Source organism: Cuculus canorus, chromosome 1 (assembly GCF_017976375.1).
Source record: "Cuculus canorus isolate bCucCan1 chromosome 1, bCucCan1.pri, whole genome shotgun sequence".
In the NCBI taxonomy this organism is placed as follows: domain Eukaryota; kingdom Metazoa; phylum Chordata; class Aves; order Cuculiformes; family Cuculidae; genus Cuculus; species Cuculus canorus.
The window spans coordinates 126,309,588-126,337,429 of record NC_071401.1 but is presented as its reverse complement, the minus strand read 5'-3'; the positions used below and the strand labels follow the sequence as shown (position 1 = coordinate 126,337,429).

The following is a 27,842-nucleotide window of genomic DNA, read 5'->3' as shown; positions in this document are numbered from 1 at the left end:
AGATTGGAGATCCAGGCCTGAAGTTAAATGAAGCTCCTGATTCCATGGGCGGAGGGTCGGGGTGAAGACCCCAGCTGAGGCTGGTGAGGATGATTAAGACCTGTTATTGCAGTCATTGCCTTGAACAGGTAAAAGAATGAATGTGGGCTGACTCTTAGAACTGTACAGGAAAGGAGAAAAGGTTTCATTGTGCTCTGTACTTGTCTTGTACAATGTTCTGATATTCATTTTGGGAAAGCCACTGTGGCTGCCACATTTCTCATGCCACCTCTCCTACTATTTATTGCTCAATGGGATGTTGTCTAATAGTAGATTTCTTTGCCCAGAAACTGGCAGGTTCTCAAAATAGAGCCATAAGGAAGCAGGACCTTTGTTCCAAGCCAAGCTTCCTCAGCACGTAGTGGAATCAGGAAGCTAGAAGTCCTGCAAGAATCTAAGAGGCAAGAGCTAAAGATTTCTCAGGAGAAGATAAATTCTTAGAAGATCCTACTTGCAATAAGAAGCACGGGTTCCCTAACACACAACTCTCTCTAAAAATCTGACTACTGCTCGAGAGAGTAATATTTAAAACAACTTAAATTGCCCTGTAGCAAGTCAGTAATCATTGTCCCTAATTCTTGGGAAAAAAAAAATACTATCTGTATACTGGAAAAGACAATGGCTTCTTTAGAGCTGTGTCTCCCTCTAAGACCTGGTACTTTTTCTGAACTGATCAGTTTCTCTTAACCTGACAATATGTCCCTCATTTAAACAAAAAAACTAGATTTTGTGACTTGCTGACTATTCAGGTACTGTTTCCTGAGGAGTGTCTGAGCTATGCTTCTCATTCCTCTTCCCTCTTTTTGTCTCTTTGCTCTGCCAGACACTTTTCTTCTCTCTGTTATGCAGCAATGAAACTGAGGTAGAAAAACTAGGCATTGTCACAGCACACAACATATCCAAGGAAAAAACAAAGTGAAACAAATCAGGAAGAACAACTCTGAGAAGGAAAGCTAGCATGGGGAGAGAGAAAGCAAGACAGGCATCAGTCAGGGAGGAAGTGTATTGAGAAATAAGTGGTGAAATTGGCCAAAGGCACGAGTGAGCAAATGAGGGAAGCAGTATTGCTGGTCTCCCCTACTCGATGACCACTTGCGATCCTGCCGCAATTGCATGCAGGGCAAACGGAGAGAAGTTTAGGCCAGATTTGCACACTCACATATAATGCATCTAGAAACCACACTTGGGAATTATGAGGATGCTATCGAGAGAGCGAGCATTGAGAAATATATACTGAATGAGGAAGAAGAGAAACAAGGAAAGGACAAGTGAAGCAGAGTGTGGGAAAGAGTATGGAGGAAGATATGCTTAGTATGAAGGAGAAAAAGGACACACAGAACAAGGGTGAAACAAAGTTGAAAGTTTAGAAAGCAAGGGGAGAAAAGAGGGAGGGAACCCGAGGTGAAAGGGAAACAAGCATGAAAGAAGAGAACAGGAAGAAAGCTTAGTTGTCCTCTCCCACTCCTAGTTGCAGGCTGGGAGCAAATGGAGGAAACGTTTGTGGCCTCATCAGCAGGGGAAGGAATGGAAGTGATCGACATGGTGCAGCAGGAGGACTCCCAGAGACTGAGGAATTCAGCAGTGAAGGATCTGCCATTGGATCTGGCTCTTTTCCTGAATGCTGTCAGTGTTGTGCTCTTTTTTTTAATCAATGTTGTAAAGCATGAAATAATTTGTAGAGTCATGGATAATAACAATTAGAACTGTGGTTCATCATCACCTACTAGGCAGAATGGCTTCTCTTCACCAACTATGTCCCAGGGAACTTGCAACACTGAGGACAAGAGCAAAGACTTTGTTGATATATTGAAGGTGTTCCCTCCTCTCCTTGAGGAACACAATAAATTCTCAGTCTAAGACTCATGCAATTTTTTTTTCTAAGCCAGACCTTCCTTCTTGCATTTCCCATATGTTCTTCATGTAAAAACATCATAATTAGCAATAAAGAAGAATTGATTCAACTCACCAGCTTCAAGGGTGACTGTGTCTTTTAAACGGAATATTCATAATTTTATCATACATTGTAAGAACAAGAAAAAACTGCATGTTCCAGGAAACTGTCCCTCTCATACCCTTAACAATACAGATATATTATAAACAAAGAAGCCAAGTAATATCAGGACACTGAAATAACTTTTATGCTACACACAAGGTCTGGTACAATGATAATCACTATTAACAATTTAATTTAAAAAAGACAGTCTGGACACGCTGCTAGGACAAAATTGATTAAAGGAGTGGAGGAAGAGTATATACTGTTTAAGTGGTAAAGATAAGCACAAGCCCAATTGTGTTATTTTTTATGATAGGTAATTAAATCAAATTATTTTAAGGTATTACTGTTTATTACTTGTGAAGTTCAACTAAGAATTCCAGTCATGCTGGGAACAGTACAAATACAGAACAAAGAAACAGACCTGGTCATAAAGAGTTTGCAATCAAAGTAATTTTTTTCTCTAAAGCAAACACTTTATTAATATTTAAGTTAATGAAGACAAAAACTCTGAATATCTATTCTTGGAAAATATTTTGCTGCATTTCTCAGTATTTGAAAAGTATTAACACAGTTATTAGGATTTTCACAATTTTTACAATCCTTATATTGATAAGGGATGTTTCCACTTGCCATCATCTATTCCACAAACAATACCCAGGCAGCCACATAATAAGTAAAATAAAAATGCTCCCATAATCAAGAACAGTTTGAAGAGTAGGCAAGAGGTGGGAGTATTTTGTATACTCATTAACTTTGGTATATTTTTAACATTGGTATAAATTTTCTAATTATCAGAACCTGAAATTGATGTAATTTTTAGGTTGCTATTGAGAATGTGCTTTAAGCAATCCTACTTCCACACTAAAATGTATTATTTTTTACTGTCATTTTCCTCTAAGGTAAATTAATACCTAAAATTAAGTTTCAAGTAAAAAGTAAAATCCTACAGCAGCTCTACTCCTCTGTTCAGATAGTAAATGCAGAGGTGCAAGAACTTTTAGAGATGAATGAGGTTCAGGATCCAGAGAAGTTCTTGGAATTCTATTTGTTCAGTGTTCAGAGACTTCTAGAAACCCGTGTGACTGTCCTGTACTCCACCTTCAACCATATCCTCTACCCTAAACAGAGACTCAAAAAGGAGAATCTTGTTGGAAAAGAGAGAAAAAAGAGAACCTGTTCTCAGCTCCCAGTCCCCCTTCCACCAATGGGGATGCTTTCCTCTTTTGTCTCTTACGGGTATTGCTGATGAAAGAAAAACAGAACAGGGAAGGCCTTCATTATTAAGTGACTTATCTTTCAGCCTAGAAGTGGAGCCACTGAGTCTTTCCTACTGTATGTCTCCATTTATTGGCAGAAGAAGTGAAGAGTATTCTTCCCTCTCTGGTAAATTACATGTGTGTTTGCATAGTGACTCATAGGATTTCCCTAAAAGCCAGTCTTATATAAGCAAGTCTGAAAGCTCCAGCTTTTTGCTCTGTCCATTCAACATGACTATGAGACTGCTAGAGTGGACAGGGAAATGTGCTAAACAGAGGGACTAATAATGTAACAGCCCTTCTGTTTACAAGTCTTCAGATGTTGCTGCCTGCTAGAGACTGACTAGTTATCTCACTGTCTTCGGACTTGCTAAGCTCCAGAGCTGCTGCACCTGGGAGACAGAGCTGAGAGCAGTAGGAGGAGACCCTCTTCCCTTCCCAGTTTAAGAATTTTGCTGCCATAAACTGCTGAGGAAAAGATAACCAGAAAAGGAAGGTAAAGGGATGAATAAGAGCACCATATCACCCTAGTGGCCCTGAGAAGATGGTCATATATTCATGGGTCAGGCCTTCCTCTCCCTGGGGTCATCTCTCTCCTCCTCTCTTTTTCCATGCAGATTACCAGACACGACACTTGTTGTCTGGGTTCATTGCAGATCCACTGGAACAGTGGAAGTGCTTTGCAAAGTCCTGGCTATTACTGACAGACCCACAGACACGAAGTGGCAAAGGACTGTGTGGATCTGTGTTCAGGGAAGACTGTAGTTTCTCAGGATCCTGATGTCCACACATTGTCTGAAAGGAAACAAAATAGATGTCAGTTTGGCTGAAAGTCCTTATGTGCACAAGATTTAAGTCACCTGATTTCTCTGCACACGATTGAGGCTGCTGGAGTAAACAAGGAAACATGCTTACATGGATGCCAACAATATTTACGTCTTTCCCTTCACCACTACAATTTTGGACTGCTTTCCCTCTCCCTAAACTTCTCTATCTCGATTTCCCTATCTGACAAGCCATCTATTCTTTTTCTATACTACATAACGAAGAACACAGGCAATTTAGACCACCTTGGAGCTTAGGCTCATGCAATCTTGAAATAATGGTATCGATATAGTGTCAGTGTCTAGATTCAGCTGCTTAAGGAAAAACAATGAGTGCTTATCAAGAAAAGAGAGCACTTACAAAACATCCCATTACTACTCATGAGACCAAGGGGAAGATTATGTGGCTTTACTGGCAATCCATGTCTTCACTCTTGTGATTTCAGTCTTTCTTAATTGACTAATGATGCAGCAGCTTCCAGATGGCCACTGAAATGCAAATCTCACCACCAACACTCAATAATCTGTAATTTCAGAATTGCTTTCCTACACACTGCTTTGACCTAATGCCAACACATGTACAAAACTTCTCCCTTTGCACAATTGCAGTGACTTATAAGGGTGTGAACTACCCACAACTGCTCAACTTTGCACAAATGCTTAAACCAGATTCCCACAGAAATCTCAAACTATGTATGCATGTACTTCTAGTTCTTTACCTCTGAATAACATTCTAAGCTCTTTTTTTCGCTGTTGGTCACTTAGAATGACATGACATCTAGTTATTCACCATTACACAGAGGCAGATGAATGAAGGGATGAAGAGATATGTGCCACTTTCCCTGTGTAGACTGCTCATAACAGCAGAAAAAAGTACTCAAAGGCTGGCAATGTTTTCCCTGACAGCTTGTCTGCTACAACTTAATTTTGGTAGATTTCTGAGCTTTATAAAAGATATATTTGCAGACAGGCCTTTTGTTAGCTTTGAGATCTGTAACAGGTTAGGGGTCTTATATTTGTGTATTAGCTTCCTAAATAAGATTCTGGAACTGCCAGGAATATCAGTTATTCCCAGTTTTGTGAGCAGGAGGAAGAGTGAAGAAGAAAGACAGACTGTAACAACATGGAAGACAGTGGAGAGTGAGAAGGCGCACATGACAACCCTTGAATGCATTACATGAGCAAAACTGAGGTAGAAAAGCTGATCGAGCGACAGTTCAGTCTCAGGTAAAACTTTTGCTTCTTTATGCTTTTTCAGCCAATTCTTATAAGCCTGTGGAGAGAAAAAATTAATTACTATAAATCCACCTTCAGGTAGTGTCCCAAAACATGTCTTCTGTCAATGCAATATATCATTCCAACATACATTTAATAAATTAGCAAGTTTGTATCTCTCTCCTCACTCTGAGGCTCCTTGCTGCTAGTCATCTCCTTAATAACTCTAATGTGGGAGAATAGCAACATAATACCTTTTCTTCCCATTCCAGACACTGTCACAAGCACATCATCATAAGAGAATCTGTAGTGACTACACAATGAAAGACTGAAAATTACTTTCAAAGAAAGTCACAAATATTTGAATAAAAATTAAAAAATGTCTACCTCTCAGCATTTCTCGTGCTAGAATATAACAAGTGCCTTTTGAGACTTACATACGTCAGAGTATCCTCTGCACTCAATAATTAATTAAACTGCTGAACTACTGCACGAGGAAATATTCTCTCTAGACTAAAGTATTGATGAAAACATCAGTACGGAGTCATTTTACCACCACATAGAATTCTGGGTCATGTCTGAGCTTCATTCCTCAGGTATGTGCATAAATATTTAAATATATATTTAATATATTTATAAGTAAGTATAACATATATATAACATATATATATAGCGTATATATATAGCATAAATAATAACATACTTTTGCATGCATGACGTAAATGGTGAAGTAAAGAAAGGCCCACCTCAGAACTGGTGAAGAGGAGAAGTGGAATTAGTGAGGTTATGAGCAAAGCTTTGTGAGGAACCCATGTCTGGAATAGCAGGGGATATGCAGGGCACATGCTGCACTGGCATAGGGATGCAAGAAATCTGGAACTGAAGCAGCATGTCTTGGAGATATGCACCAGAGCAATCCTGTTACATGGCAGTAAAGTTATGTGGTGAGTCTATGACATTAGAAAAGTAAGTAGACTATAATACCTGGTAAGCAATGGTGAGCCCTCCAGTGTCAGCTGTATTCTCCAACAGTGTAAAAGTACCATTGACCTTAAGGTCATAGCTTTCATAGTGTTTAACCAAGCAGTCTATAGATTTCTGTAGTGTACTTCTGTTGCATGTAGGACATCCCCCAGGCAGCACTGTGGGGAAAAAAATCAAGATATTTCTGGCATTCACCTGTACTCCTCACATTAATCACTGAGTCTCAGTATGGCCTGGAATGAGTTTTACCTAGTTTCATCTACTTTAGTAATATGTTTGTACATTTATATAGGGACCAGGATTTAAGATCCCTGAGGGAAAGTTCCAAGGGGACCTTGAAGAGAAAGAAAGGCACCACAGCCAGTACCCACCATAAGCATAGAATGCGTGAAGAAGTTCATGCGCCATGAAGACTCCAATGGCTCCAAAGTTCATAGCACTGAAAAATAAATATGAAGTGTGCTTTTGAAGAGAAAAAGAGGGCAGGTGAGCATTCTTTATTGCCACTGAGCACAACTGTGGGCTATGTCAGAGCAGTCTGCTCTGAGAGCACAGAGAAACACTGTTTATTGTCTCTCAGATGTGGAACACTGTAAAAATGCAAATAAAAATGCAAATTATTCTATCAATCCTTAAAATTGTACTATGGGCTTGCATTAAAGTATTTGTAGCTAATAAGCCATCTTAATAGTGAAAAGTCTGTGAATGAGATTCTGCCTTTATTAACTCTAATTACAAGTATTGCTGTTGAGATATGTCATTACTTACCCACTACTGCCTGAACTACTGCACAGACAGTAACTGCAGTAGTAATGCATAAAAAAGCAGGATGGCTAGAGAAGAAATCTTGCAAGAATTGTCAAGTGAAAAATGATACATAAAACTGGCAAGGCAAATCAAAATTGTGAAGGTTTGACTACAATTACTCTGGTCTAGCACTGGTGATTGGCAAACAAGAGATTGTACTAGAGACTTCCAGCAGTTCTTTCCAATCAGAATTTCTATGATTCTGTGCAACAAAATTACAATAATCACATGGGAGTAGACTCCAAATGTGTTTTTGTAATATGAAATGATGTGCTCATTATTTCTTTATAGGCACTGATTAATGCTACTGAAACATGATATTATTGTAGAAGATTGTTATTAGGAACTGAGTAGTAACTGACAGGAATAGAACAATTCATCTTCTCTTAGACCTGCTCTTTCAGAAGCTCAGTAATGGATAACTCATAATTGTTGCCCAGGACAGTTGTGGAAGCCTCATCATTGGAAGGTCAGGCTGGATGGGGCTTTGAGCAACCTTGTCTATTGAAAGTTGGCCCTGCCCATGGTAGGGAGCTGGACTAGATATCTTTAAAGGTCTCTTCCAGCCTAAACCATTCTGTTTTATAATAAGTGTACTGCTCTGCTGACTTCTTATTTTGAAAATTATCCTCACATTCATCTGAATTGGCTTTTGTCAGTAAATTTCAAACTGTGGAGCAAATGCTATTGCTCCAATTCATAAAAAGCTGATCACGTTTCACTTACCAGTTTACTCAACTGGGATGATAGTGAGAAAACTATATTTTACTAACCCTGAATGCAACAGGAATAAGATGACGTAGACACGTTTTTTGGAGAGGAAGAATATAGTAAGTGACAGCCTATACAACCAGGAAAAAAAAATCTGTTGTTGTTCTGGGGTGTCCTGTTCTTCATTCTATAATGAATTAATGAAATATTGCAAGCACTACAAGATGTCATACAACCAGTAGTAGAGATCACCACAGAGAAAATGATTAATTTTAACCAAGAAATATTTCTTTCAAACTTCAGTCTCTTGCCATAGTGTGAGCTTGTCTTTCAGTACAACAGATTAGAAGTATCTATCCACTATCATGCAGAAAAGGACATCAAGTAGGATTTTTACAGTGTACTGTTTTAGGTGCTTTTAATATCAGAAAAATATTGCTTAGCAGACCTGTTCCATATGATGAAAGAACACAACTATAAAAGCATGGACTACAGAAGTGCCATTGTTGCAGGGAAAGACTCAGAATTACAAATTTAGTTGCTTACTAGAGAAGGATTCTTTAAAAAAAGGAAGAGAAGAAATGTGTTTGATCCATTTGAAAAAGTCTTCTGACAAGAAGTTGCTTTGTGAGGCTCCTATTTTCTCTGAGTTAGATCTCTAAGGTTTAGATTTCAGGAATTCATGGAATCTAGAAAATGAGAGGCAAAAGTGAAATATCTTCTTTGCAGTTAACCTACATGAGTTTTCTGCCTCTTTGCTCTGGAGTAATATGCAACAGGATATTGGCTTAGCTTAGTTTCACCTAGATTCTGATTTTACTCCAGCAGAGTCAACGATAACACTCTTTCAGAATTCATAAGGCAGTATCCATCTGACTTCATAAAAAGCAACTGTTCCCCCCTTTACTGTGTCTTTCTGGGATTGCAGTAAGAAGAAGAGGTTAAAGACAGACTCATTAAGATTCTTCCTGGAAACATGCTGCAGCCAAGAGACTACAATCAGATTCCACATTTGCAGCCCCTCCATACCTGGGAAAGTCCATGTGGAAAAATGGGCTGCGGAACATTCCAGCAGGAAAGACCACCATGTGGTGCCTTATTGAGTAGTATGAATGCACAGTCCAGGGGGACACATGCCAGCTAGAAGCAGAAAAAGAAAAGTGAGAGAATGTATTATCTCCTTATATCACACCTTGATCTTTTCCTCTGCTGGACTTGCAAAAACAGTCTGCTCAGTACAACTGTTCATACAGAAGCAGGGAATGATGAAATTCACATTATCTAGAGTTACTGGTGTTTGAAATAAACCTTCACTTGTTTACAGATGGTACAAGAACTAGTAGCTTAGCTTTCATAAACATTAAGGGATTCACCCTTACAACTTCCCTGCCAAGTAAATCAGGATTAATAACCTCCTTTGAAGACCTGTGTAGAATACTCTTCAGGCCGTGTAAGGTCTCAAGCACGCCTGGCAGCACTGCCTGCCTTCTGAAGAATGCTATGTCCTGCCTTCGAGGTGACCCTGCCAGCATTCACATCACCACAGCCCAGGAGAACCAGCTATCCCCCTTACTCAGGGATTCATGGGCAAAAAAAGGTTCTTTTTTCAGGGGTCTGAGGCTTCCTCCATAATGGTGAGGTTTTTTGGTAGCATGAGCTCAGTCTGAATACAGACAAGGTGCCAGATTCAAGGCTTTTTTTAAGTAGGATGCAACAATGGAGCCTTGCAGCAAAGAAGGACGACAGCATCTTGTGAAACAACATCAGAAGCACTTTGTTCAATTCTGCTCTCACCCTCCCTCCCCTGCCCTCCTCGTCCTTCCCTAGTAAAAGAAATATATAGACATATAATTGGACATAGTCTTGAGGGACTTGCTCTAGCTGATCCTGGTTTGAGCAGTGTGGTTGGACCAGATGATCTCCACAAGTCTCTTCCAACCTCAGTTAGTCCACAAGCATGTGATTCTATTTTTCAGTTCAGTATTTCACACTTACTTATCCTGTGAGCGATGCTGGAGAGGTTTCAAGTAGGAATTTTCCCGCAGTACTTTCAAGCAAGCTACCACATTGAGGAAAAAAGTTTCTTCATTTATCTCCAACTGAGGGAAGAGACAAATAACGTCACTGTCATTGGGCATGCGAGGGGAATGAATGAAGTAAAAAAACAGTTCATCAGAAGACAAACCAATGGAATACTTGTGTTTTTTTCTCTCCCCATCCTAAAGGCCTTCAGCTTAAGGTATGATAGGATTGTTATCTGCAAGCAACCAACAAAAAGGTCGCAACTAAACTCTATCAGGCCAGTCACTCTAAATAGGAGACATAGGCAACAGAAGTAAAAGATAAAGGTTCTTTTAGCCCTTATATTATCAGAAAATGAACAGTGGGAATGTGCGTTGCTCCAGAGCTCATAGCTTGTTTTAGTAGCAAAGATAGCAGTTGGTAGAGATAAATTGCCAATAAGTAGGCAGGCATGTTTACATTATATAGCTCACATTCTGGTATTCCAGGTTCACTTTGTCAGTCTGGAGTATGTGAGCTGGATAGCCAATTTCCACTTGTACTTTGGAAACCTAAAATCATAATAAACATACAAACAAAAAGATACATGACCAATAGGAAGCTTTACATTCTAGAATTCCTTTCAAAACTCTGTTTCTAAAATATCTAACTATGATCTGTGAATCGGCCCTTCAAAATAACAACTGTTCTCTTTCAACAAGATACCTTCTCTTGATACTCTGCTTTCTTAACTCAATGACCTGAGGCCTAGTGTTGTTGTATTCTTCTTTTTTTCTTTATAGCATTGTTATCTACTGCTCAGCTTTATAGTTTTTAAACACTCTAGATGTATAAAACCGAATTGTATCTCAAAAACACTGAACCTCTCTATGCCTACACATCTATACATGATCATTTATGTAACCACCTACAATTTTCAGTGTGTATGACATCTATTTAATATTATGCGCCTGTAGAAGCAGGTAAGAATGTTAAGGTGCAGGCGCCTTCCATTCCTTCTCCAAAGACTTCAGGGAAAGGAAGGCCTCAGCAACTTCTGCCTTCTGCACGCACCAAGGCTTTTGCCTCTTGGCGAGTCTGTTCGTCCATCCACTCCAACTGATCCAGTTCACCATAGAGGGCATCTCGGATCTCAAAGAACATCTGTTCAGCCTGACATAGAGAAAAGAAGACATGGTCAGAACTGCAGAAAAACATTGTTCCAGCAATTGAGCCACAGAATGATTGGAGGGAAATTCCTCAACTTGTGATGAAAAAGAAGATATCAGTTTCTACAATGATTTAGACTTAAGTTATTTGGCATCCAGTCGTGCCTTACAAGGCTCACCACTCTCTACCACACACCTTTTTATCTTGCCTGCCATGGTAACTAAGAGGTAACTAATTCTTTTTCATTCACTCATTGTTGGGATAAGAAGATCAAATAATTTCTTGAGTGAAATGAAAAATCAGTATTTAGAAGTATTTCATGCTAGTGTTTCCCTTTGTGAAGTTATGACAGTCTGAGTCTCTCCTTCACAAATCACATTTTGTTCATTTAGCTTTGTGCTTCACTACACTTAGTCTTTATAAAATCTGGTGCCTAATCTAATTTCCCTCAAAAGAAAAATGAACTCCAATCATCGAAGGAAAAAAAAAGAAATCTTTTCAGTACTGCGGGTAGGTGATCCTTTTACTATGAATCCACTCAGAATGTTTTCAGATTGATTCATTTCTGTACAACTGGTCATATGATGGCTTAATGGCTTTGCAATCAAAAATCTTATTTAAATATGTCAGACTGGTGATGAATACTGTTAATATTAACTGTCATTCCAGGAAGCATGCTGAGATTGCATGTATTTGTAGGACTGTCATTGGTATTGGTGATGCACATATGACTTTCCTAACAGCTGAAATAAAGATAATAACTGTTAATTTAGCATTGATTATTCTAGCAATGAGAGCAACATCTTGTTTTGACATCTTTCATTCCCAAAAATGGAGGGGAAGTGCATAAGTGCAGGAATATGTAAAGAGACATAAAGCCTACACATCATTTTGCTGCCTTGATGTGGTCTTAATTTGGCATGTCAAAAAAACAAAAACATGAAGTTGATCTTTGCTTGGGGTTAAGAGGATGAATACCTACAAGTTTCTTGGTCTGCAGTGGGAAAATTTCTTGCACAAACATCTGCCCGAGAACTGGTTCAAAGAAAGTGCTGGTATCAGTCAAACACTTCCTCCAGCGCTCAGCTAGAATCTGTAAGAACAGAAAAAGAAACGGAGACACATGGGAATGAGGACAAAGATAGGAAAGGTGTAAAAAGTTATGTAAACATGCAGGCAGTGGCATGTATGTGGCATTCTGAACATGACAGCATTGAATGATAAGGAATGTAATTCCATTTAAGCTACCTCAGAAACTTTAATCAAGTAAAGTGTGCATTTCCTTGTCATTTACTTCTCTTACTTGCAAACAAGATGAAGACTCATATGGTAGCTGAGACAAATATTTAGAAAAAAGGTAACGATCTATGTGTTGTTCCCTACTCCATGATACAATGCACTTAGCTCTCTAAAATTCTGAGTGTCATGTCTACTCCCACATTTCTTTGAGAAAAAGGAAGCATTTAATGGCCTAGTGAGAGTAGTTTTCCTCCCCAAATCTAAAAACTCCATCCAGATAGTGCATCAAGAAAACATCCAGAAGGGATGTCCTTGGGTGTTCAGCTTCTGAGGAGGCTGAAGAAGATGATTAAAGGCTAACTCACCATTCTAGATCCCATTTTTCCATAACGTATCTTAGATACCTCCACGCGTGCATCTTGGAATCGACTGTCAAGGGCTGGGGAGAGATTCCCAATCAGACAAATAATCATATAAATGTGAAGGACCCTGTAGGAAAATAACATTTTAAAAGACTGGAGATTAAAGGCCAGTCACTATAAACACAGAGGTATAGCAAGTGTCAGAGGAATAATTTGAGGCAGAGGAACCCTAGTAACCTGAACAATGACACCAAAGTACTCTGAATGAGCTGTATCAGGGGCTATGATTTGACATGAATCAACCAAAGAAACTCTCTGCCCAGAACATTGTGAAGACTCAAGGGATAATTGCCTGCTGAGATACAAAGTTCTTTATGAGAAGCAGAAGAAAGAGCATTTTTAAGAGTGGATGAAACTTACTATAGAATAATTCCAGGGGGTTGTAGGATTCTGTGAGACGATTTATGGGAAGGACCAAGGCAGGGAAAGAAAAGGATGATGGTGGATTGGGGGGGAACACAAATGGGAAAATAGAGGAAAGGCAAGAGGGAATGGTTGAGCTTAAACTTGTGGTTTTCCAGGATGTCTGTCTGATTGAGCCCTGCACATGCTTGCCAGAATCTGCCTTTATTAAACGCATTCTTAAATAACATTCTGCTCTCTGTGGGGATGGGACTGGATACTGGAGAGACAAGGAGTCGAGACTTGACCACTGGAGAGACTTTGGTTAAAGCTAGCTGCTGGAGAAAGCAGGGGTTTTAGAGTTAGCTACTGGAGAGGCTAGTGCTTTGTACCAGCTACTGGAGAGATCTGTCTGTATATATGTGTTTGTAACACGAAGAGCCCAGACTGCCAGCAACCAAAGTAGGGCTGCAAGACTCAGAGGTTCATATATCCAAGTGCCAGCAACTGTGGATACCAGGGGATCTGAGGCCAGCTTCTGGGCAGACTGAATAACTAAGACCATCTATTGGAGTGATCCATATTGTGTGTACATATATATATTTCACTAGTATAGACCAGTCCTCATCAGCTGGAGAGGAGGAAGAGGATTAGGCTCTCTCGGCTGTTCACGTTTGTATGGGTGCTATGGATGGGTGGGTGACAGTAAAGGTACTGTATTCAATCTCCATTGATCCATGCGATATAGATATATTCATATGTGTGTACAGATCTAGTGTGTATATGTGGAAGCCTATTGGGAATATATGCTAAGCCTTAGTACTGGCTAAACTTTTGAGTATAGAGCCTCAGTGGCCTTGCAACTGTTAGGCTACTGGATTCAGCAACAGGTAACACAGACCTCTTTCATTTATGATATCTGAAGTTAAAATTTCTTGAGGCATGAGCAACTGCAACCATGGACTCCTACCTTTCCTTGTGCCACTTCTTGATGAGCTGTGACATGCCTCTTAAGTAATCCATGTCATGCACTACAATCGGCTGAGACAGGTTCATTGACATTGGATGGAAGACAGCCTGGAGACATGACAGCCAGTCAATAGCTGGTGCCTTTTCCTAGAAGGAGAATAAAGTTTACATTCTGAACTATGAATCTGGACTGCCTGACATGAAATAATAGTAAAACTGGGACAGTCTCTCTAATACTGTTAGGGGATACTTTTGACAAGTTAAACTGGTTTTATGATGTGGATATTGGTTATAGTAGAATAGGAGAACTTTTTTTTTTTTTTCTTAATTGAATTAACACTCAAATGACATCTAAACAGATTGTCTCATCTCTCTTTTGATGCACATCTTCAGAATATGAATGTCACTAGTAATTCTGTTGCTCCAGTTCTAAGACATAGATACCTGTAACTCCCTGATGGTAGTGCGAAAAAACAGCATCCGCCTCTGCTGTCTTTCCTTTATTGGGGTCACAACTTGCTGGAGGTTAGAGATGAAGGATAAGGTAAGGGAAAAGTAATCAGGGAGACCATCCTGTAGCCCTCCAAGTAGGCCCCCCAGTTTGTTCAAATATGAGAGATACACACGGAGAACCTGCAATACAGAGCATATGACCAGTGGGAGAAACATGACTGAAAATTAGTCACCTCATTATTCCATCCATCCATCCATCCATCCATCCATCCATCCATCCATCCGCCTTGACCCTATAAGCTTCAATCTTTCAAAATCACTGAAGCCTCATCCTGAAAACTCATACCTCATTGCAACGTCCTTATGTAATTCCTCCTGTGGAATACAGTTTGCCAAGTACAGCTCCTTTTTCAGTGAAGAACACTGATTTTTCCAAAAGGTTATTTTTGTCCCAGTTTACAATTAAATTAAATACTGGAGTCATTTTAGAGATACAAGCCTGCCATCTCTGGAGTCATAGGAGAGAGCTGAAGTGATATAATGAGCTAGTATTTTTGATGAAGAGAAAATGCCACCTTCTTACTTCTATGCTGATGAGGTATCAAAGGAATGCTTATGGTGGGTAGACAGGCTTTTTTTTTTTTTTTTTTTTGGTCAAGACTGAGAAACTCAAATCAATTCCATTTTTATGAAGTTCAGAAAAATGACAGAGCTCTGATGAAATTAACTTTGTTTCAGTAACTCCCAAGATCGAACAGCTTGTTTCTCCAGCTTGGCTTAAAACATTTTAAACTAACTTTAAAAATGCTAGCCACCCCTCCCCCAATAAACAGATTTTAAATTATAAAGCCTTACTTCAGACAAGAATATTTTTTTAAACAGTCATTCAAGGTGAAAACTAGAGAGAAGTTCAGGTTTATGCTACTTGGCAAATAGAAATTAAAACTATAGTAATCTGTTTCTACACTAGTAATTTTAAAACTGTCATCTAAAAATGGGTTATATTTTATAAAATATCTTTTTGGAAAATAAGAGGGTTTGGTACAGAAATTTTCTGGAGACATTTTCAGAGGTCCGTAACCGTAACTGACCGTAACCCATGGAAACAGACCACTCTGAACCAGGAGGCAATTCAAGGAGATCCCTACACCAAATAGCTCCTTTTACCTTTCTTCAGCCTCTGATATGTTACCTCAAGATAATTTTTCTCTTTGAGTTCTCTCTCAAGTGGCATGTCAAACTCAGGATGGTCAATCTGCAAAAAGGAGTAAAGGAAAAATATCTCACTGTTTCCAGAAACAATTGTGTGAGAGATGTGCGTCATCTCCCTTAGCTGAACCAGCAGCACTTTGGCTCAGGCTCTAGAGGAGGTAAAGGTCAGTCTACAACCAAGCCAAGAACTCCTCTACAAAACCCACAAGGGCACAGTGAACACCAAGAAGGAGGCTCCTGCACAGTTCTATTAAATGCAATTTGATTACGAGCCAACCACTTCTATCCCATAAATATGACCGCTTAGGTGAGCCTTCTCTGAGGTCTCCCTGCTAGGCAGTGTGGCTGCGTGGTGATGATTTTCCCTCATGCTGAGATGCCTCTCAAGGGTGCTCCTCAAAACAATGAGATCTTTTACCAATTTTACTGGTGAGCCCCATTTGAAACCTCCCCAGATGGCAGCTGGACTGCATGGCAGGGAATTCTGCTCTTTAACAGAAACTGGTTGCTTAGCTTAAATAAGAAACATTTTAAATAGAATAAATCACCTAGAGTTATAATAGTGTGTGTATATTCAGTATCCTCTCTGTATTAGTTTAGCATGAGCAACAGGACTTGCTGAAGCATTAGACCACAAGCTGGGAATTTCCAGTCAAAAACTTAACCAGTGTATACAACCTGTTTGGTCAAAACATAGCCTCAAAATAAAATAAAACCCAGGAAAATCCATTTTATCAACACCAGTTGCACTAAGACAAGATAATGACCTGTCTGAAAGGCATCAAAGGTGTCAAATCAGGAATAAGAAGATTCCATACCCAAAAATTACTAGTGGTCCAAACTATTGTATGAGGGGTGGATAAGTAATCTGTAATGGTATAACTGCCCAGGGATTCCTCTTTTCATGTTGGCTTCTCTTCCCAGAGTCAACCACGCTGCAGTACCACATTATTAAATTATTTTATAAAATCCAATGCCTGAAAGTCTACTTTGCGAAACCTTGGAGTGAACTAATGTCATATACCCAGATGGAAGGATCCAATGCTTGAGAGTCTGCTTGGTGAAACCTCAGAATTGAACTCTGGAGTGAACTTACACTGAATGCTCAGATTGAAATATAAGCAAGTGAATTGGGGATAAGCACAATGAATCTTTGAAACATGAACTAAGCAATACAGAGAATCAGGTGTGCACATATAATCCTTTGGCTATTGACACATACAACCTGATTTTCCCTCTGTATTTTTTCTACATGTAGTAAGTAATAGAGTGACATTAACATCAAACTCTGTTAAGTCACACTTTTATTTTAATACAAGTCTAATCTTAAAAAAACCCTCGTTCACCACAGCTGGAAATGTGGGGATATGCTCAACAGGCTTTGTTAACTTCTGTGTTACATAATTTGAAATGTTAATAAATTGCTTTTCCTTTTGAAAAATGTTTGCTATTTAATCTTTGGGGATCTATCATATTCTGCAATTCATTTACAAGCTCATTACAAATCTACAGTGACTGATATTCAAATGTAAACCACATTGTTAAATATTTCTACATGGTGCATATATTTTGGCTGGGATAGACATAAATTTCTTCATAGCAGCTTGTATGGGGCTATGTTTTGGATTTATAATGAAAACAGTGTTTTCACACCATCCCACCGGTGAGCAGGCTGGAGATGCACAAGAAGCTGCGAGGGAACACATCTGGGACAGTTGACCCCAGCTGACCGAAGGGGTATTACGTACTACAGGACATTATGCTGAACAGTAAAATTGGGGGTGAAAGAGATTGGCCAGGATTGCCATTGCCCGGGAACTAGCTCAGCAGGGCTCTGCTGGTGGAGACCAACTGTTTGTTTTTTTGGCATCACTTCTTTTTTCAATTTCTGTGTGTATTGGACACTTTTAGAGTTCATTATTATACTGATCATACCCATGAACATAAGAAGCAGCAGACCTTTCTGCCACAAAGTACAATCTACACTATCTGGCAGAAGAGATGAGAGAAAGTAAGCAATTTATTCTTCCTCATGTGCTCATTTTCCAGAAATAAGTGCTTTTATGTAACATAAGTTAACTGAAATTTAGGAAAACTCTTTTCAGAGAAGAACATAGGCTTAACTTGAGCAAGGCTGAGTCTCATGGGCTGCGTAACTGACTCTCAGTTCCCAGTTCTTCCTAATAATTTTCTTCCTTTAGTCCACTCACCTGAATAATATTGGTCTTGCGGTCAAAAGGACTAGGTCCCACATGGACTCTGAAAAAGGGAAAAGTGCTGTATCTGCCCATGAGAGTCTGAAGAGTTTCATTAAAATCTTTTGCTTTTCCCACACCTGTGATATTCCATCCACCAACCTAGAGAGAGAGAAAGAGAGAGAGCATAACAGCATGTGAGAAAAACCACTTGTTTGATCCATATTTACAAAATCTTTTTTTTCTTTTCACTTCTATGAGCTCAATCACTATGACAACTGAGAAGCAACAAAGCAAATAGCAGCAAGGGAAACTCATGAAGATTTCTACATTCCCTGTTGGCTTTAAAATGACCTGTCACTTTCACTTAAGCAAAACAATGAACTGCAAACTGACACAGGGAAAAGGAATGAGCATTATGAACAGAACAAGGTAGACAAGAAAAAAAGCAGAAGGAAAAGAGAAGAAAGAGGTCTCATTTTTCTAAGGCCATCCAGCAGGACAACCAGGGATCAGGGACTACAGGTCCCACCTTCTTGACCAGCAGATTCACAGGTGGGCCAGAAGTCACTGTTCCTTCTGCTGGAAGGTTCTGCATCCTCCTTGGAGACAGGGCATAAATGTTGTTTGTGGGCAGGAAGATGTATAGTCCTCTCTGTCACTGAGAGGATTTTCCCAGAATGGAAAGAGAATCATTTTTGTCTTTAAACAAGCTCTCCTGAGGCCTAGGGTAGTGGATGGTCATCAGATCTTAGACACAAAAATTTCACCCATTTTGCAAGATATTCCCTAATGTGTACGTTGGATCCTATTGAACTGAGCTTCTGAGTTTAAAAGTGATCCCTCATTGCAGCCTTGGATGTTGTACAGTCCTGAAGTAATATGTAAGGTCATGAGGAAAGATTCAGGTACCTGATGTCAGAAAATCAAATCTCGAAACAGCATTTAAACCTAGGATATTTATCACTTCGAAGTCGTGCCATGAACAACAATCTAATTCAGAGATAGAGATTCTAGCAAAATTCCATCGGGTAGGACCATATGACCCTAACATCACACTTTCCTTTTCCGTACAGGAATTATCTTCTTGAGGGAGAGGATATAGCACAAAAACTCACCTGGTTTAGGAGATCCTTCAATGGCTGAGTTCCTTGGGATTCTATCTGTTGGGTATCCATGCAGGAGTGATAAAACTGGATTGCTTTTTCCTTAGCTGAGCTTCTTATCCCAAAATGTGGGCCCTCTGAGGAAAAAAAAATAGATGAAAAACCACAAAAGTGATTTAGAAAAAAATATTCAGCAGTATTAGAGCAGAGAAAGGTTGTAATAAAATATTACACCGCACTTCAATTTAGGACAATTTAGTAAATACATCCACACTTCCCACAGACACTCAAACATGAGACTCTCTAGTGCCATAACTCTTCCCGAGGCCAAATATGTGAGTTTCTTTGCATGAAAACAGCACAACAGGAAAATGGTGTGTGCCTAGGCTTCAGTCCCACATGGAGTCAGGATCCATGACCAGTGTGCACACTCAGATAAGCACACCTAAAAAGGTCTGCTTTTAAAGGCAATGGGAAAATGGTTTGGGTTGCTCTCAGAATTTCAAGTGTGACATTCATCTGTTACACTTGGCAAGGGAACTAAATGTTTAAAATGCAGCTATTATAATATGACATGCTTAAGAATAAATTTTTACCTGTAATGACAGAAGAACGAAGAGACTGGACTCAGTCCCTGTTAAGAATGATTGTGCTCTCAGTTATTAGTATTCTCAGCTCTGACTGAGGAAGATGCTGAAGGTAACACACCAATCATCTCTCCCTACCTAAAAGCCTTTTCAGGATCAACCGGTTTTCTTCCAACAACACATCAAATACATTTAGTGACTCTTCTGTGGTTCTGCTTGAGTGTTGGCTTTCCCATCTGCCACAGGCATATTTGTAGAAATCCTCACAGGGGTCTACAGTGTCATTCCTAGAATTCAGGAGTCTGGCCAACAGTGTAAGATCCAGCTTGACATCACAGGATCCTGGGCAATAGTAAATAGGAGAGAATAAAGTGGTGACAGTAGAAAGTGAGAAAAACTCCAAACAAAAAAAATGGGGAGTTATTTGTGGGACATTTCCCTTGAAAGATTTATTTTTGTTACAAACTCCTTTGCATGTGTAGTATTGAATTCCTTGTATGTTTTTGCTGAATATGGAACGAAGTGTATTCTGTCTTTCACTTCAAGGGAGATTGCCTTTGCTTTTTATAAGAGAGATTCTTTAAATAAGGGACAGGCAATCATTTTAGAAGTGTCATCCACTGTTCATGCTATCTAGGCAGTCACAAATTGGATTATTCTGCATTCTCAGTGTATTTTCTCTGAATTAGACAAATTTGGCCAAATAATAAACAAGAAGCAACTGATGGTGTCAACATATGAAGGAAAATAAGGACATAGGACAGAGAAAGTAAAGAGATAAGTTTAAAATGTGGAGTGAGATGTTCAAGCATGGAAAACATTTCTTAGCAATGACATTTGTTACAACAGGACAAAGACATTCTAGTGCATCTTACTTTGATCTAAAACTACCTTTATCTAAACTGCTGCAAATCAGTCTGTTTGTACGTGTTCTAATTTTGGTTCAGTGTCATGTATCAACATCATATCAGATCAATTATTTACTGAAATAAGCCACTTGTAAATCAAAGTAAGACTTTCCAGACTATGGTTTCAACAGTTGAGACAGGAGGAGATAGGCAGGGTGGAAACAGACAAGATCTAAACTAACAGTTTTACCTTGGTCTCTGTAGTGAACAGTCTCCAACACGTAACAAGGGCTAAAGGAAAGTGCTAGGTAAAGAGACAATAATGCTAATTTTTGGAGAGGTGAAAGTCTGTGTCACAGAATCACAGAATCACAGAATCACAGAATCACAAGGTTGGAAAGGACCCATTGGATCATCGAGTCCAACCATTCCTAACACTCCCTAAACCATGTCCCTAAGCACTTCATCCACCCGTTCCTTAAACACCTCCAGGGAAGGTGACTCGACCACCTCCCTGGGCAGCCTGTTCCAGGGCCCAATGACTCTTTCTATGAAGAATTTTTTTCTGATATCCCGCCTGAACCTCCCCTGGCAGAGCGTCAGGCCATTCCCCCTTGTCCTGTCCTCAGTCACTTGGGAGAAGAGGCCAGCTCCCTCCTCTCCACAACCTCCTTTCAGGTAGTTGTAGAGAGTAATAAGGTCTCCCCTCAGCCTCCTCTTCTCCAGGCTAAACAACCACAGCTCTCTCAGCCGCTCCTCGTAAGACTTGTTCTCCAGCCCCCTCACCAGCTTTGTTGCTCTTCTCTAGACACGCTCCAGAGCCTCAACATCCTTCTTGTGGTGAGGGGTCCAGAACTGAACACAGTATTCAAGGTGCTGAGTACAGAGGGAGAATAACCTCCCTGGACCTGCTGGTGACCCCATTTCTGATACAAGCCAAGATGCCGTTGGCGTTCTTGGCCACCTGGGCACACTGCTGGCTCATGTTCTGTCGGCTGTCAACCAGCACCCCCAGGTCCTTCTCTTCCGTGCAGCTCTCCAGCCATTCTTCCCCCAGTCTGTAGCGCTGCATAGGGTTGTTGTGCCCCAAGTGCAGGACCCGGCATTTGGCCTTGTTAAACCTCATCCCATTGGTCTCGGCCCAGCAGTCTACTGAGCATTCTATATGCATGAACATTTATGTGGACCATTCGTGCAGACAGCTGTTTAGCAAATTTGAAAGGCAAATTAATATTCTCTTCTACGCTCACAGGTCCCTTATTAGCGAGAGACTATAACTTTTCTTTCTACAATATGACTGCATTGGTCTGTGCTAGAAAACTGGGACTAGACTTACAAAGTCAGAGATGGAAAGGTGGAGTAGGAGCCCCACGTCTCAGATTCAGTCCAGTTTCTTGGAGGTGACTACAGACAGAGCTTGACATGATGATGAGACATTATAATGATGCTCTCCCTCAAAACTGGGCCCAGACATATGAAATGGCAGGCAGAGGGGAAGGACAGGTGTGAGTATCTCTCCACAGTACAACTCAAGGAAGAAACAGAACAGTGTACCTTTTTTACAACTGGTATTATGATTTTTGATATTCTGAAAGTCTGATTCTTAACACAGATGCCAAACCTCATAAAATGGAGGCAGATAGGAAAGAAAGGTGTCTTACAAGTGGGGTGGATGAGGAAGCAGGGAAAAGGATATCCAATACTATACCTAGACTACAAGTCATCACAATGTAGGTGATAAGCAGTGTTAAGCCCAGGAGAGTACTGAGCAGCATACACAGAAGTAGGCTTTTCTCCTGAAGGCATTGCTCTTTCTTTGCACCTGTTCTCAGCTCCTGGTCACAGGTCTGAAGAGAGAAAAATGAGACAAACAGAAAAAATTAAGAAAGAAAAACTCATATTAAAGTTAGCACTGTTCATATACTCCATCTTCTACCTAATCTACTAGAAAATCATTCCCAAGACTAGTGCCAGAATACAAACAGTAATCCAAGTCATCTAGATGACTATGTTCAAGGGCTTTCTGACCTCCTTCATTTCCTTGTCTTTTCCAGCTACAGCTGCTGCAAAGTGTTATGAATTATGCATCTAAAAGTCAGCTTGCCATGAGGAGGCATGTCCCTCCATAGTTCATTCTGGTTTATGGAATCACCTTGCATTCTTTTTTGGCCAGTAGATTACTTAAGCCAAAGAATTACTGACTTTGGCTTTTACCTAAATTGTGTTTATCACAGTAGTCATGTGGATAACACTTTCAGACTAATGCCCCAATATTCCCAAAAACTTCAACATTTTCTTACATTTATTTTTTGTCAGCAAGTCACTTAAGCACATAATTTGAGCACATTAAGTGCTATTAGAGAAATAATATTTCAGACAGTGTTCAAAATATAGTACCTGCTAAAATGAGAGACTAAACAGAAAGCTTGCTAAATTATATTCTGGACTACCAAAAGTTTGAAGCATAACCATGGTCAATAAATATTTAAAATTATGATTGTTATCTGATCTTTATCACACAGAAATATGAGAATGGATATACAAATTTTTTCTGCAAATTCTTAGGTCAGAAAAATATATCAGCCAAGATAAATATAAAGTGACCGTTTACATTACAGCCACAGCACTGAACACTGAAACAACTCACAACATAAAAAGCATACATATTTCTTTTTCATATTATTTAGTCACATAGAGGATTTTACTTACCTCTGTTGTCCCTGAAATTTATGTGCATTTTTGCAACCTTGAAGTAACAGTTCTGTTCAGTGCAATTTGTGAATACATAATTAACACTTTACTAATTAGTAAGACATCAAATCAGGAAAAGGACACCACACTACATGGGGAGCAATTAGGCTTACCATGTCATTCTTACCTTCAGGAAACTGTCATTTTACCCACAATTATTGCTGGGGGGGGGGTGGTTCGAAATTGCACATTTCTGCATGAGTACTTTCTTAAAATACATTGTTGAAGAAATGAGGATACAGTAAAAGATTCTGTTGTTGTTATTTACTTACTTAATTACTTACTGGTCAGTCCTTCAAACAGATCTGAATATGGCTTCAGAATGGCCATTAGGATGACCAACAGGAAGCATAAGAATGCCTAAATCCAAACACCACATCCCACATTATTAATTCTAAAGCCTGGACAAGCCAATTCTGGGTACAAACTATCAAAAACTCAGCTGCTCCTGTTCCCTATGGCAATAAACAGTGTAGCGATGACAGGGGAAGAAAAAGAGAGGGATGCAATGCAGGTACCTTAGCAGGCTGCAAGACAGATCCATTTCCTTACCTCTGCAGGAGTCCTCATCCTTGTCACTGAGCAGGTTTTGCTCCTGTGGTTACCACAGTTGTCAACTCTGTTTACTTGTTGACTATCAGTCTTCTGTGCCAAGACACACTACTAAGTTCAGAGACAATCTCTTCTCCCCAGCTTGGCTGATTGCCGTGGGGAGGAGAAAGAGTTTAAAAACCCTGAGAAAAACACCCTTAAAGAAAATGAGAGGGAGGGAAATGGATATACTTCTGCAACTCTCCACCTACCTACGCTTCCCAAAGCCTCTACTTGTCATTGAACTGTACGTTTTGTTCCATTCTGTCTCTCCCAGTGACACATGTTTCTTTCTGTCTCTCGGAGCCGCACTGAAATCTTTTTGAACAGAAGTATATGATTCTCTATCTCCCTCAGCCTCTTCTCAGCTATTTGCTGCTTCTTTTCTCTCCAATAGCCTTACTATCCTGCCCATACAAAAAGCCTGCTCTGGTCTGATAGCTTCACTGCCACTAGCCTGTTTCAACCTGATGCTCTGAGGCCTAGAAGCCTCTGCATATTGCAAGATAGTGTGGGTTATGGATCCTAGTGCTCTTCTTCCCACAAAAGAAAGGCCAAAGTGCTTTCTTTTTGCTCTTTCTCATCTGCATCCAAAAGTTCATTCAAGGGGTTAACACAAATCCATTTCTGATTCTTTTTCTTCTGCAGTAAGAGGCATAAAAGAAATCATTCATTACCGACTCTGTTTAGTTGCTCGTTGCTTCTCAGGTGATAACCAGCCTGTGTGCCTTTGCTTCCTTAAGGATGCATATTGGAAAGATTTGGGAGGAAAATTTCTCCCAAAGAAGTGGCAACAAGGAACATTTCCCTGAGACATTAAAAACTTGCTAGTGGACATTGGGAATTTAGACCTCCTCAAGTGGCAACTGGGAGCTGAGAGATATGATGGGGACCGGTTTGGTGCCTGCTTCAAAAATGACTTAAACAAGCAGAATACCAGGACATAACTGTTTACCTCCTTACCTTGCTAGTCTCTCAGAGGAATGTGATGCCTTGGTTCACTAGAATGAAGATAATTAGGTATCTTTTCAGTCTCATCTCTTTGGTCTTATATCTCTGGTCTCTCTCCTGAAGTACCTTTCTTCTTCCCATCTTCATCAATGTGATTTTTAACTTATTCCTGTAGTGCTTGCAGAATTTCTTCACATCTTTGATTATACTGTGGCAGCAGATTTCTTATATGGCTGAAACCAGTTACTTACTCCCTCTCATGTCACTGGTAGCTATATATTTCGTTGACCAAACAGCTCTCCATACTGTAAAAATGTTCCTTGCTGAACTTTCTTTGCTTCCAGTAGGTCACTCTCCTTCGGCTTAACATCACAATCAAATTTTAAAATACTTCTTGCACAAATTATCTGGATTCAACTTAGTGGAAGGAAGAAGACAGCTTTTTGACAGTCACAATTCTTGCTTACTGGGAGGAGCATTACAGTGATCCATACTGTCCAGCAGATACAGAGGTGTTTTGTTCATTGTGGCCTAAAATAATCTACAGCTAGTCATATCCCAGATCATCATGCAAACTGAGAAATGGGAATATGCAACAAAATACAGCCTATAATCCTTAGTTTCAACATATTGTTAAGTCTTCCATGTGTTTCTGCCATATTTGCCTTTGAGCCTTTTCCACTCTTATCTACTTTACATCTTTTCTCACCACAACTACAGTTCTAATGCTCTCTCACACTTTTCAGTAGTTGCACTGATGTGGTGGCAAATGTGTGTAGCAACCTGACTAGGTGTAACTGTAAGTGATCTTATATATGCATAAACTGACTGGACAAATTTGTTCATGACAATATCAGTTTAACTGTCTTATCTATCTGTCTGAACTCTTCATAATTACATCTAAGAGATCCCAACCTAAAAGTAATTAAGTTAATTTAACTTCTATTTTCTCTCGTGAACACTGTCTAGTCTTTAGAATTTCACTAGGCAAGGAATTTATTGTCTTTTTCATTATATAATGGCTATGATCATTTTGAAAACAATATAATTTAAATTAAAGCAAGTAATAAAACCTTGGCTGAAGTGTTCGGTTTTACGAAGAAACTTGAGAAGTCCAAAAAAGGCTTTTGGTTGATGGGATGTGATTAGAGTTAATATGGTGTCATGAGCCATGGTTTCATGTTTTAAATAAATCTTCTACCTCCTCCTGATTAAATGTAATTTTAGCACATACTTGGACTTGATTGTCCCACAAATAATATCTGGAAATACTTTGAATGCATATATATGGACATTTTTTTTTCAGACCTTGTAAACTAATAAGTATACATCTTGAAAAGATATTGGATCACAATCTCATTATAACTGCATAGGATGTTTCAGGAAATGAAATGCATATCTCTTTCTTAGTGAAGAGCATGAGTCTTTGAATTAGTACATGTTTTGCTGGGGCTGTGATGCTGAGAAAGCTGTCTTGTAAGATCTGGCATGGAGGTGATGGTCCCTCTCCTAAGTCATCAGGGACCATAATAACATTAAATCATTAAATACTAGATCTAACAGACACTACTGTTGGCTTCCATTGGAAGAGCGTGCTCTTGAGAGGCACTCTGATGAGACAGAATTTCTTAAATAATTCAGTAGGAAAATTGACCTGTTATGGAGAGAATCAAGTTGTTAAAACTTTCATTTATTCCAAAACTCATATATGTCTTTGGAGATACTATGGATTTATTTCACATAGATGCTTTCTCTGTGCTTGTGTGTGGAGATATCCATGTATAACACACATTTTATCCAAAACGGTATGACCCACACTTCAGAAAAATCTCTTTGACTGTGGTCATTCGTTGAAGCTGAGTAATTCAGACACCATAGATATGTAGCTTTTCAAGCTGAGTTTCTTGCATCTCTCAGAGTAAGGACAGAGCACATTTGCATCTGGCAGCAATAAGCCAAGGAAGCATATCTTACATCTTCCACACTACCAATTGGATATGGAAGTCTTCTTCAGGTTAGGTGCCACAGGGCAGTGTAGTGTCTATATTATGCTTTTAAGCCTTGAAAAAGGTCCACCTTGGAGGGGATTGAATGATGGCAATGTGGAGTCTGACTTCTTTATTGAGTATACAGTCTGTAAAGCTTTGGGGATCTTGTGAGCGAAAGATGTGAAATAGTCACATATACAAGAATATAATGCTGTATACGTGCAGGTTTTTTCTCCTGTGAGCACATAAGTTTCTTTGAAGACACTTTTATCAACTACTGAAAGAGAAGACAAAAAGTTTCACTGTAAACTTAGTTTCTAACTACAGAAGCAGGAAGAGGGGTGGAGAGGTTGCGGGGAGACGTCACAAGTAACTCTTATCAACTGATTCCCTTCTTATCTTTAAGGCACAGATGACAGTTCTGCTCTCTTGAGTCCACAAATTAGTGAGAGGACCTCTAGCTTTTTTCTCTGTGATAGACTCTTTCTCTCCTCTATATAGTACATTAGCTTTTCCAAATAACACTGTTACTTTTTCAGTGACGCTGGTCAGCACATTGAAAAGAATAGAGTGTTGGGCATGCCTTCCAGCTGCCACACATAAAAGTGTTTAATGGTAATTATCTTCTAGATACTGCTTGGATTTAAATAGATGTATGATTCAAAGAAATGTGGAATTCTAAGTGCATTGATGTGTGCTTGACAGATGATGTTCCAAGCAGTTCTTGTACATTTGAGATGATTACGAATCTAGGCAGATTTCAGAAAATTATTTTCCTAATATCTGTCCTGAAGTGCAATTGAATTGGGACTTTAATCTTCTACATTGTGTGAAGAGTAAACTCCCCTGCAAAAGTTTGGTAGGATGAGGTTTCCTTCCTAGACTGATATTCCAGCTTCAATCTTCCAAAAATAGGTGTGTAACATAGACTGCACAAAAATTTGTCATCTTTATGTAATTAAATGAAAAAAAGAGCTTTAGAAAAACATGATGCAGCAACATTAATGTCACTGGCCATCTTGAAAATTGGTGTGAAAAGTTATCACTTACAAAGAGACTGCACTTAATTTTAAAAACAGATTTGGGAAATGAAATGTCTTGAGCCCAGCATATTTCCAGAGGGACTCTGTTAGGAACTTCTGGGGTTTTGGGTGCCTAGATTCAGAGCCAACTTTCACAGTGCAG

General features: G+C 39.5%; 1 protein-coding gene across 5 annotated transcripts; it reads right to left on the bottom strand.

Moving 5' to 3' along the window:
- Window positions 1–1,735: 1,735 nt before the first annotated feature.
- KEL (Kell metallo-endopeptidase (Kell blood group)) lies at window positions 1,736–25,814 on the bottom strand. 5 transcript variants are annotated; one of them, XM_054063836.1, is made up of 18 exons: window positions 23,680–24,027; window positions 22,085–22,223; window positions 19,667–19,870; window positions 18,954–19,078; window positions 17,851–17,997; window positions 15,621–15,683; window positions 14,420–14,608; window positions 13,977–14,122; window positions 12,608–12,731; window positions 11,986–12,096; window positions 10,908–11,006; window positions 10,328–10,405; window positions 9,828–9,931; window positions 8,862–8,972; window positions 6,686–6,753; window positions 6,315–6,472; window positions 5,293–5,388; window positions 1,736–4,086 (listed from the first exon to the last, which is right to left on the bottom strand). In XM_054063836.1, the coding sequence occupies exons 1-18, from the start codon at window positions 23,695–23,697 to the stop codon at window positions 3,910–3,912; spliced, it is 2,157 nt and encodes a 718-aa protein (XP_053919811.1). In that variant the 5' UTR covers window positions 23,698–24,027; the 3' UTR covers window positions 1,736–3,909. The 5 variants fall into 5 exon arrangements, with proteins under 5 accessions (XP_053919811.1, XP_053919797.1, XP_053919806.1 ...); XM_054063822.1 differs by lacking the exon at window positions 23,680–24,027 and adding an exon at window positions 24,682–25,814 and having other exon boundaries at window positions 3,943–5,388; XM_054063831.1 differs by having other exon boundaries at window positions 3,943–5,388; window positions 14,420–14,494; window positions 23,680–24,043.
- Window positions 25,815–27,842: the final 2,028 nt, after the last annotated feature.

Excerpts from the sequence above, each read along its gene's own strand:
- KEL (XM_054063815.1), bottom strand. Across the intron at positions 14,609-15,620 it reads AAGAGAAAAATTATCTTGAG|GTTCTCCGTGTGTATCTCTC; the intron begins GTAACATATCAG and ends TCTGTATTGCAG. Across the intron at positions 5,389-6,314 it reads GGCTCACCATTGCTTACCAG|GCTTATAAGAATTGGCTGAA; the intron begins GTATTATAGTCT and ends TTCTCTCCACAG.